The following is a 17,248-nucleotide window of genomic DNA, read 5'->3' on the forward strand; positions in this document are numbered from 1 at the left end:
TGAGCCAATAGGCGGCCAGGTTGTTGCGTGGTGCCGGCAGCGCAGAGCGGCGGGGTCTCATTGTTGGGCACGGCGGGACCATGAGGTGCGGAGCTCGGTGCGGGGAAGGGGGGGGTGTCCCGGTCCCCGTCCCCCGTTAACGCCGTTCCCGTCTCTCTCCCGCAGGGGCGACCGAGGCAGAGGCCGCGGCGGACGCTTTGGTTCCAGGGGAGGCCCTGGCAGTGGGCGAGTCTGGCTTCTGCTCTAGCGAGGGTGGCTCTTTAGCACGGCAGGACCTAGCGGGGGGGGCCGCGGCCGCTGCGGCCGCGCTGCGGGGCGCAGGAGCCGGGATGGGGGGGGTCCGAGCTGGCAGCGTAGCGCAGGAGAACGATGAGGAGTAGGGCACAAAGGGGAGGGGGGGGGAACGGAGCGGCCCCTCCGGGCCTGCGGGCACAGGGGAGCCCCGGTGCGCGGCCACTGCCCGTTGGCACCGGGCTACGGGGCTCAGCTATGGATAGCGGGGCTGAGAAGAAGCCTTTCCCGTTTCTATAGGGCTTTTCCGGCGTCTCGGGGCTGGGCCGTGGGGTGGTTGGGATCCCCACCCCCCCCTCAGAGGATAAAGTTGGTTCTTGTCTTCTTTTATCCCTTTAGGTTCCGGCCCTTTGTGCCGCACATCCCCTTTGATTTCTATGTCGTGAGTAAGCTGTGTGCAGGCGCCAACTCGTGTAAAGCTGCATCCGCACCCCCCCGTGTGCTGGCGGTGGTTTAGGGTAGCTGGAGGCAAGGAGTGCACTGGAGATGCTGTTGGTTCCGTAACTAACCCCCAACGGATCTCATTGTGTGGAGTCTTTGTGTTACATTGGATGCAGTGGGGTAGCAACCACAATCAGTGCCTCCATTGAGGCTTTTCTGCCCCCCCCCTGGACCCCCAGTTCTTTGTCACACAACCACTGGAGTTGCTCCAGGAGCTGCCATTCACTCATCAGATGCTCTCCAGGCTCTTTGTGCTGTGTCAGTCATGGAATCACGCTGGGTTGGGATGAAGGGAGCTTAAAGCTCATCCTAGTCCAAGCCCTGTCCAACCTGGCCTTGAGCACTGCCAGGGATGGGGCAGTCACAGCTTCTCCATTCAACCCATCCCAGTGTCCCATCACCTGCACATGGAAGAGCTGCTTCCTCACAAGGACCAACAGCAACACGCATTTACCCCCTTAGATGAGGAACTGATTCCCTCCTCCTGCCCAATATCTTCCCTTTAGGATATATGACATCCACAGCAAACAGATTCATTGAATCATCCATTCCAGTGACTAAAACCCCTCTTCCTAAACCCATTCTTCATTAGATCTGCCCTGCCTGCATGCTGGTGCCTCCTCCCACCACGGTGTTCCCATTGGAGCAGGGTGGGAGCTGCCGTCTCCCAGTAGGATAATGTGACAGTGAGGTTCTACGATGGGGAGCTCCCAAAGGAAACAAGCACTGGGACACGGTTCCAGGCTCGGGTTGCGGTGTGTTCCTGGGGGATGGAGCTCATCTCTGATCCCTTTCCAGTGTGAAATGGCTTTTCCACGCGTGAAACCGGCTGCAGATGAGACCGCCTTCAGTGAGGCCCTGCTCAAGAGGAACCAGGACCTGGCTCCCACCGCTGCCGAACAGGTTCTGTGTTGGAACTCAAACCTTTGGCTGGATGAGAGCACAGGGTTAGAGAGCGCAGAGCGTGGGCTACAACGTGCTCCGTTCTCCCTGGAAGAAGCCCTGCAGTCGATACAGGAGCGGGCTTCCTTGGGCAGTGGCTTTTCAGTGTGTTTCTCCATTATAGAGCAGGGCTGTGCGCATGGTGCCGGGTGTTCTTCCACCTCATGGCGGGGGCAGAACTGACCCCCGTGTGCTTCCTTTCCAGGCGTCCATCCTTTCCCTGGTGACCAAGATAAACAACGTGATCGACAACCTGATTGTAGCCCCGGGGACGTTCGAAGTGGTGAGTCCAAAAGCGGGTGGGAGATGGGGGGGGGGGAGATTCCACGTTCCTGCTCCCAAACCTGGCTCCAGGCGATGCTCGGCTGTCACCCATGGCTTGCATTTCCTCATGGTTGCTTTGCTCTTCCCCACAGCAAATCGAGGAGGTTCGTCAGGTGGGCTCCTATAAGAAGGGGACCATGACCACAGGCCACAACGTGGCTGACCTGGTGGTGATCCTCAAGATCTTACCCACCCGTGAGTATTGGCCACGTGTCCTCCTCGTGGCTCCGGGCTCAGCGCTGCTCTCACCACTGCTCCTCCTCCTTCTTCCCAGTGGAAGCTGTGGCAGCCTTGGGAAACAAAGTTGTGGAAAGCCTGCGAGCTCAGGACCCTGGTGAAGGTGGGATGGGGCCTCCGTCCTCTGGGGTTGAGGGGGGCAACCACCACAGCTCAAGCCTCTTGAGCCCTGGTGCCCAGCCAGGATATGTGCCCCCTTTGCTGTTTCCCCCGTGGTTTTTCAGCCCTTCCATGAGGAATTCTCCCTCTGTCCCCCCAGTTCTGACCATGCTGACCAACGAGACGGGCTTTGAGATCAGCTCGGCCGACGCCACGGTGAAGATCCTCATCACCACGGTGCCCCCCAACCTGCGCAAGCTGGACCCGGAGCTGCACCGTGAGAGCTCCCTGCTGCCCATGGGACCCTTCCTGGGGCCCAGGGAGCTTCCCAAAGGTCCATCCCTGTCCTCCTTCCCCTTAAAACCAGCCCTTTCTGCTGCTTCTTCCAGTGGACATCAAGGTGCTGCAGAGCGCCCTGGCTGCCATCAGGCACGCGCGCTGGTTCGAGGAGAACGCGTCGCAGTCCACGTGAGTCTGGCCTCAAGTTGGGAATTCCGACCTGGAAGAATCCTTTGCAGAGCACGAGGAGAGCGCTCATGAGCCTTCTTCCCATTGTCTGCTCCAGGGTGAAGGTCTTGATCCGGCTGCTGAAAGACCTGAGGATTCGATTCCCTGGCTTTGAGCCCCTCACGCCCTGGATCCTGGACCTGCTGGTGAGCAGCCCACGGGAATGCTGGCAGCGGCATTCCCATGCTCTCATCCCAACACCCTCTCTGTGTGTTCACCTCTGCAGGGGCACTATGCTGTGATGAACAACCCCACCCGGCAGCCCCTGGCTCTCAACATCGCCTACAGGTCTGGTGCTGCTTCCTTCGCTCCTATAAATCCCTGGTTTGAACACATCCAAGGAAAGCAGCAGCATCTTGGGGCTTGAAGGGACCTTTCCATGCTGGAATGGTCTCACTCCAAACCATCTCATCCCATAGGCGCTGCCTGCAGATCCTGGCCGCGGGGCTCTTCCTGCCTGGCTCCGTCGGCATCACGGACCCCTGTGAGAGCGGGAACTTCCGAGTCCACACAGTCATGACCCTGGAGCAGCAGGTGAGCTCCTGCCCTGCTGTGGACGGGATGAGAACCCCTCCCTGCCCTGACTCTGCCCTGTCCCCATGCAGGACATGGTGTGCTACACCGCACAGACACTCGTCCGCATCCTCTCCCATGGAGGCTACAGGAAAATCCTTGGCCAAGAGGGTGATGCCAGTTGTAAGTGAGGCTGGGGCCAACGCATGGCTCCAGAGAGGCTCTCAGTGAGCTGCTCTGTGCTGCTGGAAGCCTTCTCCAGGGCTCCTGGAAGCCTGGAGCAATGGGAAGGCTTCCATGGGGCTGGAGTTTGGCCGCGCTGCTCCATGCCACCTTGGTTGGGTTTGCAGACCTGGCTTCGGAGATGTCCACGTGGGATGGAGTCATAGTGACGCCTTCCGAGAAGGCTTACGAGAAGCCGCCAGAGAAGAAAGAAGGAGAAGAAGAAGAAGAGAACCAGGAGGAACCTGCTGCAGGTGAGGAGGAGGAGAGCATGGAGACACAGGAGTGAAGGTGCCCATGGAAAGCCTAGGGGCTGCTGCAGTGCCCTAAGAGGCTGTGATAGAACCTGAGCAGAGGAACGAGCCCACGACCTGCCCCTTGTCTGTGGTTTTATAAGTTGCACATTAAAACGTTTCCCCCCTTTGGAGCACGTCCCGGTTGTTTTAAGTGCAAGACACATGATGGGAAAGGGGCCGGGACGCAGTCGTCAGCCCATCAGCACCACCTTTATTACAGCACCTCCTGTCCAGCCAACTGAGGCTCTGCCCTGCTCCTCACCCTGGAGGCCATCTCCATGCCACAACCGGGGGGGGATCCCTGCTCCCCCCCCCGGCCTATTCCCATCATTGTCCTTTCGGGGCTCACACCCCCAGCACCCAGCCCAGTTCCTGGGGCTCTGGGCACAGCCTCACTTGCCCGGCAGCCCCTGGGGGTAGGCCCCGGCCGCCTCCAGCATCGCTCTCCTCCGCACCGTCTCCTTGGCCACGCTGTGGTTGAGCCTCCGCAGGCGTTCCTGTGCCAGGGGAGCAGCAGCAGCCGTCAGGATGGAGGGGATTGGAACCCCCGTTTGCTCCCCATTCCCCCCCATTGGCATTCCTGGGCTGACCTGCGCGTTCTGCAGGATGTTGTTGACCAGCACCACCCTGCGCCGGGCGTTCAGCAGCTTCTTCACGTAGGGGTCGAGGTCCAGGGCCACCTTCTGGTCCTCATTGATGCGGCAGAGCTCTGGGCAGAAGGGGGCAGAGGGTGGGAGGGGGCTCCCCGTATCTTGGAAGCGATGCCCCCCATGTCTTGGAGGAGCCCCCCACGTCTCGGAGGTGCCCCCCCTGTCTCACCAGTGGCCAGGCTGTCGATGTGCTCCCGCAGCTCCACCTGGCTCTCCCTGCGGAGGGGACAGCTCCATGCTCCACGGCCAGGATACCCCAAACCCACCCCTCCTCCCTCCACCGCGGACCCCAGCGCCCCATTAACCCACCTCCGGCTCCGTGCCCACCCCAAATGCTCCCTCCGGTCCCGACAGCCCGGCCCCGAACCTCCCATCTCCCCACGCAGCAGCCCCAAGCTCCCCTCGGGCCTACTCCCGCCCCTCAGGCGCCGTCCGCCCCGGCTCCGTTCTCCCGCTCCCGGACCTGACGGCATGGACGTGCCCATCGAGCTGCCGCACCGCCGGGCGCAGGAACTGCAGCAGCCCCTCCGCGAACAGCTCCCGAGCCGCAGGGCCGCCGCTGCCGCCCGCCGCCATCACGGCCGGCGAATGGCGTCCCCTCAGCGGTGGGCGGGAAAAGCCGCTGCCGCGGGGCATGCTGGAAAATGTAGTCCAAAGGGAAGACAAAGAAGAGGGTTCTGGGTGGAGCCGCGGTGCATGCTGGGAAATGTAGTCCGCAAGAGCAGTCGGGGAAGCTGACTGCTCCGCTTTGCAGGGGATGATGGGAAGTGTAGTCCGGGGGGACAGGAAATGGAGGCTTTGGTCCGTGCCGCGGGAGATCCTGGGAAATGTAGTCCGCGAGGGGACGCACACGGAGCCCGTCGGGGGAAACCGCGTTCGTGCGACAACGGCGGCGGCGCTGACGGCGTTTGGGTTTTTTATCGTTTTGGGGTTTTTTGATCATTTTCGGCCGTTTTACACTCAAAGCTCAGCGCGGGGGCCCGGCCGGAGCGGAGCTCCCGGTCCAGCAGCACCGGACCCAGCACGGGCTGTGCGCGATGCTCGCGCCCGGGGAGCCGGGCCCCCAGCCCTTGGCGCAGCTCAGCCGCAGGAGGCACAAGCGGGGTCAGACCCGCAGCGGGGGTCTCAGCATCAGCGCCGGTGGGAGCGGGGTGGGAACTCACCCATGGCCGGTGCGGGACCGCCCCCAAGAGCAGGGCCCCGGGATGGCAGCGGCCACGGCAGCGGCTTAGGCGGCAGCGGCAGCACGGGCGGTGGCGGCGTGGTGCTGGAGCTGGCGGTGGCACTGGCGCAGGTCGAACACCTGAGGGACCCCGTAGCGTGGGCATGGGGCTCCCTCCATCCCTTTAACATGGACATGGGGCTCCCTCCATCCCTTTAACATGGACATGCGGCTCCCCTCATTGCCAAGGATCCCTTTAAAGCGGGCAGGGGGGTTCCTTGGGGTCCCGCCCCCCCATCCCCGACGTACGCCTCGGGGTAGATCTTGTGCACCGGCATTGCCCGGGCTCCCCGTCCCCAGGCTCCCGGCCCAGGTAAAGGCTCTGCACGAAGACCCTGTGCCCCCACTCCGGCAGCCTCCGCATGGACGAGGTCCCAGCTCCATCTGCTCAGTTTGCTCCCAAATGATTCCAAGGGCAGGGACAAACGAACTGATGGGTGCTGGGTGGGGGCTTGGCTCCTGCAGGACCTCCTGCTCCCAGGGACGGGGGATGTTTCCCATGCTTGAAGCTCAGGCTCATGGGGAGAGGATGAGGACGGGGCAGGAGGGGTGCTCATGGGCCATCCTGCCACATCCTAACTCCAGGGGCTGGTGGGCCCGGGGGTTCCCTGGTTTTGGGGCTATGGGATGGGGTCGATAGGAAAGGGGACAGGAACGGGGACCTCCTACTCACCTCCTCCAGCCGGCTCTGCTCACTCAGGGCCCAGCTCCTGCTGCATCTCCTCCAGCTGCCTGTAGCCCTGCAAGTGGTCCTGCCCCCTCCCCTGCCTGCAGCCCTGCCCATAGCCCTGCCTGTTCCTGCTTCCCGGGACCCCCCCCCTCCGGGCCCAACAATCCCCATTTCCAGGGAAAATAAGCAGCACAGAGTCCACAACTGCTTTGGTGATGACTTCTCCTTTGTTAACAACCAGAACTACAAGATTCCATGGAAACTGGAACAGTTCACATTATGGCTGAATCCAACGGGGCACTGACCCCTGCCCACACAGGCACAGGGGGAACTGGGGTGGTTATACCATCAGGGATGAACGTTGGACCCTGCTGTTTTAAAGTCCCAACTCCATTTCACCCTCCCCGCTGTCATTTGAACTTCCTGCTTCTAATTCCTTTCACCAGATACAGAAACCACGGGCTCCAACACAACGAAAAGAATCCAAACTTTAATCTAAAAACCAGAGTCAAACCCAACAAAAGGAAGTTTGCAACCTGGGCAGTGCCCTGCCCGCAACGCTGGCTACCAACACAAGAGGAAACAGCAGTGTGAGGCAAAGCCTGGCGTGGGGAGCACCACAAGGAAACCTGCCCCTAGGGTTCATCCTCCTGGGAAGGGGTTTTTGTTGCTTCAAACTGAGCCATGGGTGTAAGCTCAGGCCTGGGGTGGCGTTTGGGGATGGGGGTGATCCCAAAATGCCACCACGGAGCTTAGAAGAGGCACGGAACCGCAGGATCGTGACACCAGCACCAATGTCAGAGGGTTCACGTTCGTGTTGAGGGGGGGAAGAGGAGAAATAAAGATATAAAAACAATCCCAAAGGAAGAGGTTTCATACAACAGAGAGTATCAAAACGTGAAAGGAAGACACTAAAGCCCGGGCTGCTCCCTACACCGGTGGCTCCTCCTGGCGGGAATCAGACTTTTTCCATGTTTAGCTTACGGGCACCACACACCAACTTCCACAAGGTCTCTGGGGAAGGCCCTTCAGTCGTTGGACTCGGGGTCTGTCTGAGCCATGTAAGCATCCAGCTCGGCATCCAGGTGTCCTTTCGTTTTAGACATGTAGGCATCCAACTGGTTATCCAGCTGCTCCTTGGTCAGCGCCGGCCGTGCCGATCCTCTGCCTCGGCCCCGGCCTCTGCCACGGCCTCCAAAGCCACCCCGGCCCCGGCCGGCCATGCCGCGACCTTGGATGGGACAAGAGGATGGTTACACCGAGCAGGGGCTTTGGGAATCCAGGTGCCTGATCCCAGCTCCAACACCCACCTCCCCTGCTGAGATTCCCAGGATTCTACACGCCTCTGGTTCAGGCTGAAGCTTTTGGTGGCCAGGGAGCAACAGCATCACCCCTTATAAGCCCGTTTTGCCATGGAATCCCGAGGTTCTCAGCCTAACCCAGGAGCCCAAACGTATCAGGCTAAAGCTGGGGAGGGATCAGCAGCTTCCTGGTAACTGCTCCCACAAACATGGAGCCAATCCCACAGGATCATGAGAGCACATCTGGCTGCTGCTCTAAGCAAACATCTGTCTGAAACATGAATCACCCCCCCCAGCACAGCTGTCTCCTCATTTCCTCCTGCTTCACACATCCCTGTGGTGAGGAGGGTTCATTTATCCAAAGCGATTCAGTTCCACAGGCTGAATTTATGTCGCAGGGTTCAGACCTTCTCCTCTGCTCATTTCGCCCTGACTGATGATGTTAAGAGCCTCGTGGTCTATACAGGCCCTGCATCATGTCCTTCAGCACGAGGAGACACAGCAGTCTTCCTCAATAAGAGTACCTGCTGCCTCCCCATCGTTCCAAGCCATGGGTACAACTTCAGCAGCCATGCCCAGAGCCCTTCATGGAACACTGGCAGAGTCAGGGAGCTCCGCTGGGTGTTTGGGGAATTAAAGCCCCCATTTAGCACTGTGCTGTGCATGGATTCACAGGGGTTTGGGGCTGCACCACTCATGTGTTCTAGGCCTTAAACAGGAGAAGGAATTACAGCTCCCTGTGTGTTATTACCCTTGCAAGCACCAACCTCTGCCTCCGAGTCCTCCACGGCCCATCGCACCTCGGCCCAGACCCCCTCTTCCAGGGCCACCACGGCCTCGAAGGCCACCTCTCCTCAGGCCCATCCTGGGGGATATCCCTCGTCCTCCACGAAGCAGGCTCTGACCTTTGAGAGAGAGAATTCCAATGGGAAAGCCATCAGTTTTCCAACAGAATCAGAATCACACTGTCAAGAACATCACTGGTGAGAGCCCAGCAGCTCCAGTGCCACACGGACTGGGATCTGACCTCGGAGTGGGATCCCTCCTCGCAGCAGAGCTCTGGCTCCCCGGCCTCCACGCATGGCTCCCCGTGGCAAACCCCTCTGCCCCATGGACAATCCTCTTCCCCCCATGGCTCCACGAGCGAGGGGCCCCGCTGGTCGGCCTAACCGGGCCTGGATGTTGCTTTTCCCGAGGCGTTGCTTCAAGCTCTTCTGGAATAAAAGATGTGTAAGAAAGGGGAAAAAAGTCATGCAGCAATCGTGGACTTGCCCCACACACAGCACAGTTGCCACCCATTAACACAACAGGGCTGCTGCTCTGGCGTATCTTACTGTAAGGAAAGCAGAGGGCTACCAGCTCTCTGCAATATATAATCAAGCTTCAAAGGCAGACAGTCAGATCTGGTCTGGGAGGGAGAACTGGTGAAGGGCAGAGAGCAAAGCCCTGTGTCTGTCCAGAGACAAGGAAGCACTTTACTCTCTGGTTTCAGCAGTGCTGCTCAGGCCAAAGCCAAGCAGATCCTTCCTCCTAAAGGCAGCCCAATGATCCCATCTGCTGGAAGGGGACAGTCCAAGCAGATCCCTGCTGCACAAACCCAGCCTCCCTCCACGGAGTGAGTGACATCTGTGAGCCACACACCATGGGTATCATTCCCTAACCCCATCCCGTTTCCAAACAAAGCTAGGAAAAGCATCCACTTTTCTGTTTATACAAGAAGCAAACTGTACTGAAGAGATTTACCCTCACCACAGGAGCAGCAGAACAGTCACCACTGTGTATCTGGCTTTTGAAGTGGGTTCTTCACCAGAATCCATTCCCCAGAGCTCCTGCTCCCAAATGCTCACACAGAAGGGCTGCAGACATGGCTCAACTCCTCACCACACTGGGCTTTACATCCCAGCTTAGGCAGTTTACATCCCAGTTTAGACAGTCATTTTCCCAACAGCCTAGACCAGGAGCCTCTCTCCTGTGTCCAGCCTCACCAGCAGAAAGGAAAGAGAAAGCATGTGTATGATCCACGTCCAACTACTTCTTGATGACACTCACCACCCGAGTTTAAAGTTAAGCTGCTGGACCTGGGGCTGAACCAGGCCCAAGAGGGCTGGCCCTTCTGCTCTGCCCCAGAGCACCTTGGTCTGCTCCAGCTACTAAGCAAAGGCACGTCCAGAAGCAGTCAATATAAACGGGTTTGCATTAAAAACAGAACACAGGAGGTTTATTGAAGCACTCATGCACTCGGCTGCAAACCACAGACCCAGGAATCACACACAAACCGCTACACAGGAGCTCAGAATGGTCCCTTCGGAGAGGACCCACATCCCAAAGGATCAGAAATGCTCCTGGTGATAGCCTGCACTTGGGAAAATCCAATCGCCACATCAACTTCCAGAGCCCAACTGCAAAGAGCAACACAACAGAATCCAGGTTCCCAAATCCCGCCATGGCCCTCCCTTTACGTGCAGAAATCCCCGGAAGTACATCTATGCCGAACATAGAAATCAAACTGGTTTATGAGCTAAGCCAAAAGTTCAGTTCTTCCCTGCTCCTCTGCAGCACTTCAGCACTAACTTCACCCTTTAAATCCAGTTTCACTTCTCACTTGTGAAATTCTTAGCTTTCCAAACATCCTGAAGCCATTTCCAGAGCTGCTGTTTCCAGGCTCTGTGAGGCTGCCTGGCACCACAGCCTGTTCTTAACAACAGGAGCCCCAAGAGATCTTAAATAGCAGCTGCATTCCTCTTTTATCAGAGCGAGCCCTGGCTGTGGCAGGTTGAAGAATTCCAGCTATGTGGGGAGGCAGCTCAGCAGAGACATTTCCAAGGCTTCCTTCTCATGTGGGAGAGAACGCACAGAATTACATGGAACTAATGCTGCAGTCAAGTCATGCAATGCTGCTGCTTGAGCTCGCTGCAGAGCTGAGGTCCGACCCCACAGGCTTCAGTTGCATAGGATCCCAGACTGGTTTGGGTTGAAGGGAGCTTAAAGCTCTTCCAGTCCCATCCACCCTGGCCTTGAACACTGCCAGGGATGGGGCAGCCACAGCTTCTCTGGGCACCCTGTGCCAGCGCCTCAGCACCCTCACAGGGAAGAGCTTCTGCCTAAGAGCTCATCCCAATCTCCCCTCTGGCAGGTTAAAGCCATTCCCCTTGGCCTGTCCCTACAGGCCCTTGTCCAAAGCCCCTCTCCAGGTTCTCTGCAGCCCCTTCAGGCACTGGAGCTGCTCTAAGGTCTCCCTTTAAGAAGCCTTCTCTTCTCCAGGCTGCCCCAGCCCAGCTCTCTCAGCCTGGCTCCAGAGCAGAGCTGCTCCAGCCCTCACAGCATCTCCAACACCCCACATCCGTCAATGCTGTGCCCTACAAATCCTCTTTAAGATACTCTTACCAGCCATCCCTCCTGCCGCTTTTTTCAGTCTAGAGTTAGGGAGAAGCACACTGATTTCAGCAGGGAAAATAAGATTTGTTAAGATATGACAAATGTGCTCAGGTCTTCTGCTTTACTGCCAGAAAGCAATGTGAGCAACACAATCTGTAGGACTCATCACTGGAAGGTGAAATGATAAATACTCTTTATCTAAGGAGAATTCAACCCTGTGCCTTAAATCCAGGCCTGCATTCTAGCATTCACCCCCAAATCTGTTCCTCTGTTTCTCGCAGCCAGCTGCTACCAAGGGAGTGCACCAGGAGAGGATGGAGCTGCGGATGGGAGCAACCAGCCTCAACTGGCCAGTAAGTACTGGAAACAACCCACAGCAGCTGGAACTGCAGCTAGAGTGTGAGGTGAAGCACTCGCAGATCCAGAAACCCAGACTGAGAACCACTGTTCTGAAAAAACAGAGAGGAGACATCAACAACGGGCACAAAACACCCCCAACATGAACCATGGACTCACAAAAGCATTACTTATCTAAAGGGAAAAGGGGCATTTCCTGCAAGTCCCTTCCAGGTCTCCCAGTCTGAACATCCAAGGGCATTTTCCCCAATCCACGTGCTGGTGCCAGGCATCAGAACCCGTGGCTGTGTCTCACCTGTTTGAGCTTCAAAGCAGCCTGGACAGAAGGTCTGTTCTCCATCTGCTGGGCCAGTCTTCTGTTTCTGGCACTGGCTAGCTGCTGCTGCTGCTGCATGGTAGCCCGAATATTCACTGGCATCGGCTGTTTGTTCTTCAGCATGTTAGTAAAGCTTCAAGGTCGAATAAAACGGGTGTTTAAAGAAAGCTTTTATTACATACATTTATTGGCATTTCATGGTTCTCAAGATTGGATCTCCAGATCCCATGAACCTTATGTAAAGAGTGGTACTTAGGTCACGGCATACGGGATTAGGTATTCCTTGTTTTCCACAAGTGTGCAAGAACTGGAAACTCAGAAACGATGCTGCATATTAATTGAGAAGTGAGAAAGCTTTAGGTTACTGAGGTTAGAAATGGCAGAAGGAATGACAACAAGCAATAAGCAGAGATGGTCGTGACAAATGCGAGAGGACATGACAGGAACACAAAAGCAAAGGGAAATCTGACTGCTAAAAGCCAAATTCACCCTCAAAGAGGGTTAAAACTCAGTGCCAAAAGGCAGCTTAACAAAAGACATCCCCCTAAGGCCAGTCTGGTGGCCTCTGGTGCCCCATAGGAGAAATGCCACCACCCAAGCGTGGTTGCTTAGAGAAATAGTTCACTTGGCAATTTCTTTGGAGCACGAAGGATCTTCTCTTTATGAGGATACAGGAGCAGCAAGATGGCAAGCCTCCTTAGAAGCAGCCCATCTGCATCCTGCTGGGTCCTGGGGGCTACAAGGCTGTGAAAGAGAACACTTAGAGATGGGGAATACGGACTGACCAAACCAAAATGGGCTAACGAGGCCTCCCCTGCCCTGCCCCTCATCTTCCCTAGGATAACTCTGAGCACCAGTTTGGCCTCTACATCCATCTCCTTGCAGCACTTGCTAGAGCACGGGCAGCACAAACACAGCTCTATTTCTCCCTGGCTCCATGCTACCAACATAGATCATCCAAGAGTGGTTAGTAGGAAAGTGAAACAGAACTGCATTGCTCTTAGTTACCACCGTAGAACGGCATGAGCTCAACAGCATGGAAAACCAGAGGAATACTCAACAGAAGAAATAAAGGAAACAAGGCAAGAGAGAGAAGAAGAGATGGAGATGAAGCAAAGCATTTGCCTCTTACAAGGCCCAAAACGTTGTTAAAGGGCCTTTGGGCTTGTTCAGTGGCCTGCTGCCTGCCTCTTACAGGCCAGACCACATGCACGTGTATCTGCCTTGGACAAAGCAGCAAGCCTGCTGCAGCTTGGGTAACATGCTACCGTGCTGCAGCGTCGACTATATCAATGTAAAACACATGTGGAAGAGAAAAGGGAGGGTGTGAGCTTTTCTCTCTTGGGTTATAACACATCCCACCAGATTTACGTGTCGCAAGGGTTTACCATTAAACCGCTACGGATAAAACCGCTCCGAAACACTCGCCCTTTTAACCTTGGGTACCACCTTTGATGCAGTTTAACACAGAGGTGCGTAGCCATCTGCTTGCTTTAGTGAGGTTAAAAGAGGGCCGAACCCACGCTGGTTTGTTTGGACACTGGGCACTGATAACTAAGGACAACGATTTCTTATGAGCTGAAGCTGCTGTTGGCTTCCTCACCGCTCGTTCAGAGACATCTTGGTGGTGCTCTTTAGCACAACCTTCGGTGCTGACTGTGCAGCCATCTTCAGCTCAAGAGAATCTGCAAGACAGGAGAAGCACCTTCAACCAAACAGCACTGGGATCTCACACTGACCCCCCCGTGAAATAACAGCATCCTGGCTGCTCTGAGGGGGAGAATCAATACCAAGTATTCTATTAATGCCTTCTGTAGTATTAAACCCATGATACAGTGGGTTTCATACATCCCCAAGTCAAACTAACTCATCCTTACTAAGAAATGGGATCACTGGCAGGGGCAATGCTGCAGAACTCATCCCCCAGCACCTCAGTGCCTTGTTCAGGACAGGATCCAATGCACTGCTACACTCCCTACACTCTCAGCATCAGAAGCGGGGAAAGCCCAGCTTGTTTTAAGGCAGATATCATCCCCTCAGCAACAAGACTTCTATATTACATTACAGAAGTCCCAAATAGCTTAAAACCATTAAGGTTTCACCCTCCCAATGTGATTACCACCACTTGGGACAGATATAAACTGTAAGCGGGGGGGGGTTAGGACCTAATGCTGCTCTAATGCGGTTCTCCAACACAAGAACTGCACCCATGAAAGCAGCACAGGGACTTAAAGGGAGCTGCTCCCCACTCTCCAGTCCGAGTGCTTTGGCAGTGATGAATACCCCTGAAAGGGGCTCAGCTCAAACCCTACAACGATGCAGATGTGTCCTATAGGACCGATGTGTCCTATTTTTAACGATCCGAATCAAAGTTAACGGCCGAAAGCACTCATCCTCCAAGTACCTCAAACAAACCGCTTTCTTTACCGAGTTTCAGCATAGATCACATAGAAATGGAGCCAAAAGGCAGCCGGAACCCACTTTTTAATTAAAAATTGGGTTTAAAAGCATTTTTCCCCCCTCAACAACGCAAAGGCAGGGGAGAAAGGTGAGGCCTGCCCTGGGCCGGCAATCGAGCCCCACAACCAGCCCTGCGTGCACAAAGCCCTGGCAACGGCAACAACCACCATCCATGCGGGCAAGGATCAACCTCTCCCCCCACCGCGGCCGCCTCAGCGCGCCCTGCGGCCTCCCCTTCGGAGCCGCTATCCGTCCCTCCCCGCCCCGCCGCAGCCCCCGGGCAGGACCGGACGCTCTCACCGAAGCCGACGGTGGCCAGGTCCCGGCAGCGGTGGCTGCGGGCGGCGAGGGGCAGACTCAGCGCCCTCCGCCCGCTCCCGCCGTGCTCGAACGGCCGCGACAAAATGGCGGCAGTACCACAGGAACCCCCCCGCCTTCCTCCACCGGCCAAAATGGCGGCGGCGGCGCGCAAAGTGAGGGGGCGGAGTCAGGTGCGTCCCTACGGCCTCTGTTATTGGGTGGGCAGCGGTGACGTTTGGGTTTCCAGCGCGGCTATTGGTTGATGGCGGGAGGGGGCCCTCAGGCGGGCGGGATGGGATGAGATGGGGATGGGGACGGGGATGGGGGACGGGGATGGGGATGGGGATGGGGAGGGGGATGGGATGGGGACGGGGATGGGGACGGGGACGGGGACGGGGACGGGGATGGGGACGGGGATGGGATGGGGACGGGGATGGGGACGGGGATGGGATGGGGACGGGGATGGGATGGGGACGGGGATGGGATGGGGACGGGGATGGGGATGGGATGGGGATGGGGATGGGATGGGGATGGGATGGGGATGGGGATGGGATGGGGATGGGATGGGATGGGGATGGGGATGGGATGGGGATGGGATGGGGATGGGATGGGGATGGGGATGGGATGAATTTAAAGCTCATCCAGCTCCAAGGCAGGGACACCTTCCACTAGAGCAGGTTGCTCCAAGCTCTGTCCAACATTGCCAGGGATGGGGCATCCAAACCTTCTCCATTCAGCCCATCCCAGTATCCCACCACCCTCACAGGGAAGAGCTTCTGCCTCAGAGTTCATCTCAGTCTCCCCTCAGGCAGGTTCAAGCCATTCCCCTTGGCCTGTCCCTACAGGCCCTTGTCCCAAGCCCCTCTCCAGGTTTCCTGCAGCCCCTTCAGGCACTGGAGCTGCTCTCAGGTCTCCCCTTCAGGAGCCTTCTCTTGTCCAGGCTGCCCCAGCCCAGCTCTCTCAGCCTGGCTCCAGAGCAGAGCTGCTCCAGCCCTCGCAGCATCCCCAGCACCCCGCACCCTCCAATGCTGTGCCCTACACATCCTCTTTAAGCTTCTCTTACCGCCCATCCCCTTTAAATGAGCCAAACCCTACAGCGAGCAAGTGCCCAAGCGGCTCCTCTGGGTATTAAAGGGGTTTCTGCCACCTTGCCCCCCTGCCCCTCCTCTACCCCCAGAGGAGCGCCCTGATTGCAGCAGGGAAATGAGGACGCCACCAGCGAGCCCCGCGTCGCTTCCCTCCCATCCCACGGCCGCGATCGCCCCGCGGGTCCCGGAACCCATCCCCGCTCCCCATCGGGAGCTCCGCATCGGGACCAGCCCCAGCCGCGGCAGACGATGGCGCTGCCGGCCCTGCGCGGGGCTCAGCGCGGGGGCCGCTGGCTCCGCTCCCGCTGGGCGAGCCGATAAGAACCGGTTCCTCCAGCGCCATGGGGAGCAGTGCCCGGGACGTGCCCCAGCCTGTGGGGCCCCCCCATCCTGGACCCTCATAGCCCCGTATTGCCCCCTCTCTCTATGTCCTGCACCCCAATGGGTGAGACTCTATGGGGCAGGGTGCGATGGAGGGACCGGGATGCCCTCAGGCACAGGGTGGCTTTTCCCTATGGCTTAGGAGAAGGAGTGCTCCCGGTATCCCTAAGGGCACCAGGAAGGGGACACCTTGGAAGCGCGGGAGCTGACAGCACTGGCTGGGTCGGTGCCTTTATTATGGAGCTGGATCCCAATGGGATGCTCCGTGCTGGGAAGCGGAGGGGGAGCTGCGGAAGGGATGCTCTGCGCTTTGGGGGTGCTCGGCCGGGATGGGGGTCAGGCGTTCTCCCAGAAGAAGGTGTTGCAGGCCACGGTGAGGGCGGCCACCAGGACCACGTATTCCTGGAAGTCCACTTCCCCATCGCCGTTCTCATCCAGGTCCTGCATGATCTTCTCCACGGCACCCGTGTCCTTCTGGGTCTGCGTTTGGAGGGGGTGACAGCGTCAGCATTGGACGCCCCATAGCACGGAAGGGAAAAGGGGGATCCCCCCTGCATCCCATTGCATCCCTACCTCCAGGAAGCAGCCCAGCTCACTCTGCAGCAGCTCCTTCAGCTCCTTCTTGCTCAGCTTGTACTTGTCCCCCTCTTTGCCCGAGTAGTGATGGAAGACATTGATGAGCGTCTCCATGGCCCCTTCCAGTTGTGATGCCATGATTCCGGCTGCAGGGAAGCACTCATTGTGTTATGGGGGGCACCCACCAACTCCCCCCTTCACCATAAGGAGCATCCCCTGATCGCATCCACCGTGGGCTTCACTATAGGGCAGAGCCGGCTATGGAGGGGTCCGCATCTCCTGTCCCATATCCCACCCATGGACCTGGGCTCACCTGAGCTCTGCGCTGCTCCGAGTGCTCCGGGCTGGGCTAAGCGGGGCCGTTAAATAAGCTCCAGGCCCCCTCCCTGCGGGAGGATCCGATACCGGGGCTGGACAGCCCGGCTGGCACCGCCGGGCCCCCCTCGCGGGGGCCGGGACATGGGGAGCCAGCATCCGTGGTACCCCGGTGCCCTGTTCACCCCACACTGGTCCAGGGTGATGGAGAGGAGCACATCCAGCCTCATCAGTGCTTATGGGGTGGCGATGCTGAGTCACTTTGGGGGTGTTTGGGTCTTGCTTCTACCTTCACCATGGATGAGGCTGTGCCCTAGGGGTCATAGAATGGGGGAATCCTGGGAATGGGTTGGAAGGGAGCTTAA

The 17,248-nt window shown here is 57.9% G+C and overlaps 4 protein-coding genes across 10 annotated transcripts; 1 reads left to right on the plus strand and 3 right to left on the minus strand.

Moving 5' to 3' along the window:
- Positions 1-10: 10 nt before the first annotated feature.
- Positions 11-4,003, plus strand: ILF2 (interleukin enhancer binding factor 2). Of its 4 annotated transcripts, none has more exons than XM_080635231.1 (14): positions 11-85; positions 166-205; positions 629-673; positions 1,531-1,635; positions 1,880-1,957; positions 2,091-2,193; positions 2,273-2,338; positions 2,495-2,611; positions 2,724-2,802; positions 2,900-2,987; positions 3,068-3,129; positions 3,261-3,375; positions 3,447-3,537; positions 3,705-4,003. In XM_080635231.1, the coding sequence occupies exons 1-14, from the start codon at positions 81-83 to the stop codon at positions 3,863-3,865; spliced, it is 1,155 nt and encodes a 384-aa protein (XP_080491357.1). In that variant the 5' UTR covers positions 11-80; the 3' UTR covers positions 3,866-4,003. The 4 variants fall into 4 exon arrangements, with proteins under 4 accessions (XP_080491357.1, XP_080491358.1, XP_080491359.1 ...); XM_080635232.1 differs by having other exon boundaries at positions 41-85; positions 629-677; XM_080635233.1 differs by lacking the exon at positions 629-673 and having other exon boundaries at positions 46-85; positions 166-225.
- Positions 4,004-4,066: 63 nt separating this feature from the next.
- SNAPIN (SNAP associated protein) lies at positions 4,067-5,127 on the minus strand. The gene is made up of 4 exons (XM_080635234.1): positions 4,986-5,127; positions 4,692-4,738; positions 4,463-4,581; positions 4,067-4,369 (listed from the first exon to the last, which is right to left on the minus strand). Exons 1-4 carry the CDS (start codon positions 5,096-5,098, stop codon positions 4,265-4,267), a joined length of 384 nt encoding a protein of 127 aa, XP_080491360.1. The 5' UTR covers positions 5,099-5,127; the 3' UTR covers positions 4,067-4,264.
- Positions 5,128-6,877: 1,750 nt separating this feature from the next.
- Positions 6,878-14,666, minus strand: CHTOP (chromatin target of PRMT1). 4 transcript variants are annotated; one of them, XM_080635081.1, is made up of 6 exons: positions 14,524-14,666; positions 13,367-13,448; positions 11,743-11,896; positions 8,743-8,926; positions 8,483-8,620; positions 6,878-7,645 (listed from the first exon to the last, which is right to left on the minus strand). In XM_080635081.1, the coding sequence occupies exons 2-6, from the start codon at positions 13,429-13,431 to the stop codon at positions 7,443-7,445; spliced, it is 744 nt and encodes a 247-aa protein (XP_080491207.1). In that variant the 5' UTR covers positions 13,432-13,448; positions 14,524-14,666; the 3' UTR covers positions 6,878-7,442. The 4 variants fall into 4 exon arrangements, 3 of the variants coding, with proteins under 3 accessions (XP_080491207.1, XP_080491206.1, XP_080491208.1); XM_080635080.1 differs by having other exon boundaries at positions 8,743-8,929; XM_080635082.1 differs by having other exon boundaries at positions 8,743-8,929; positions 13,213-13,448.
- Positions 14,667-16,328: 1,662 nt separating this feature from the next.
- S100A1 (S100 calcium binding protein A1) lies at positions 16,329-16,706 on the minus strand (the record flags this gene model as incomplete). The annotated part of the gene is made up of 2 exons (XM_080634854.1): positions 16,329-16,472; positions 16,566-16,706. The coding sequence occupies 2 exons, from the start codon at positions 16,704-16,706 to the stop codon at positions 16,329-16,331; spliced, it is 285 nt and encodes a 94-aa protein (XP_080490980.1).
- Between the last annotated feature and the right edge of the window lie 542 nt (positions 16,707-17,248).

This window comes from Psittacula echo (genome assembly GCF_963264785.1).
Source record: "Psittacula echo genome assembly, chromosome: 26".
In the NCBI taxonomy this organism is placed as follows: Eukaryota; Metazoa; Chordata; class Aves; order Psittaciformes; family Psittacidae; genus Psittacula; species Psittacula echo.

Excerpts from the sequence above, each read along its gene's own strand:
- SNAPIN (XM_080635234.1), bottom strand. The coding sequence starts at position 5,098 with ATGGCGGCGGGCGGCAGCGGCGGCCCTGCGGCTCGGGAGCTGTTCGCG. Across the intron at positions 4,739-4,985 it reads GGGCACGTCCATGCCGTCAG|GGAGAGCCAGGTGGAGCTGC; the intron begins GTCCGGGAGCGG and ends TCCCCTCCGCAG. Across the intron at positions 4,582-4,691 it reads CATCGACAGCCTGGCCACTG|AGCTCTGCCGCATCAATGAG; the intron begins GTGAGACAGGGG and ends CCTTCTGCCCAG.
- ILF2 (XM_080635230.1), top strand. The coding sequence starts at position 1,432 with ATGGGGAGCTCCCAAAGGAAACAAGCACTGGGACACGGTTCCAGGCTC. Across the intron at positions 1,958-2,090 it reads CCCCGGGGACGTTCGAAGTG|CAAATCGAGGAGGTTCGTCA; the intron begins GTGAGTCCAAAA and ends TCTTCCCCACAG. Across the intron at positions 3,130-3,260 it reads GCTCTCAACATCGCCTACAG|GCGCTGCCTGCAGATCCTGG; the intron begins GTCTGGTGCTGC and ends CTCATCCCATAG.
- CHTOP (XM_080635080.1), bottom strand. The coding sequence starts at position 13,431 with ATGGCTGCACAGTCAGCACCGAAGGTTGTGCTAAAGAGCACCACCAAG. Across the intron at positions 8,930-11,742 it reads CTGCTTTGAAGCTCAAACAG|AAGAGCTTGAAGCAACGCCT; the intron begins GTGAGACACAGC and ends CTTTTATTCCAG. Across the intron at positions 7,646-8,482 it reads TGGAGGACTCGGAGGCAGAG|GTCGCGGCATGGCCGGCCGG; the intron begins GTTGGTGCTTGC and ends GTCCCATCCAAG.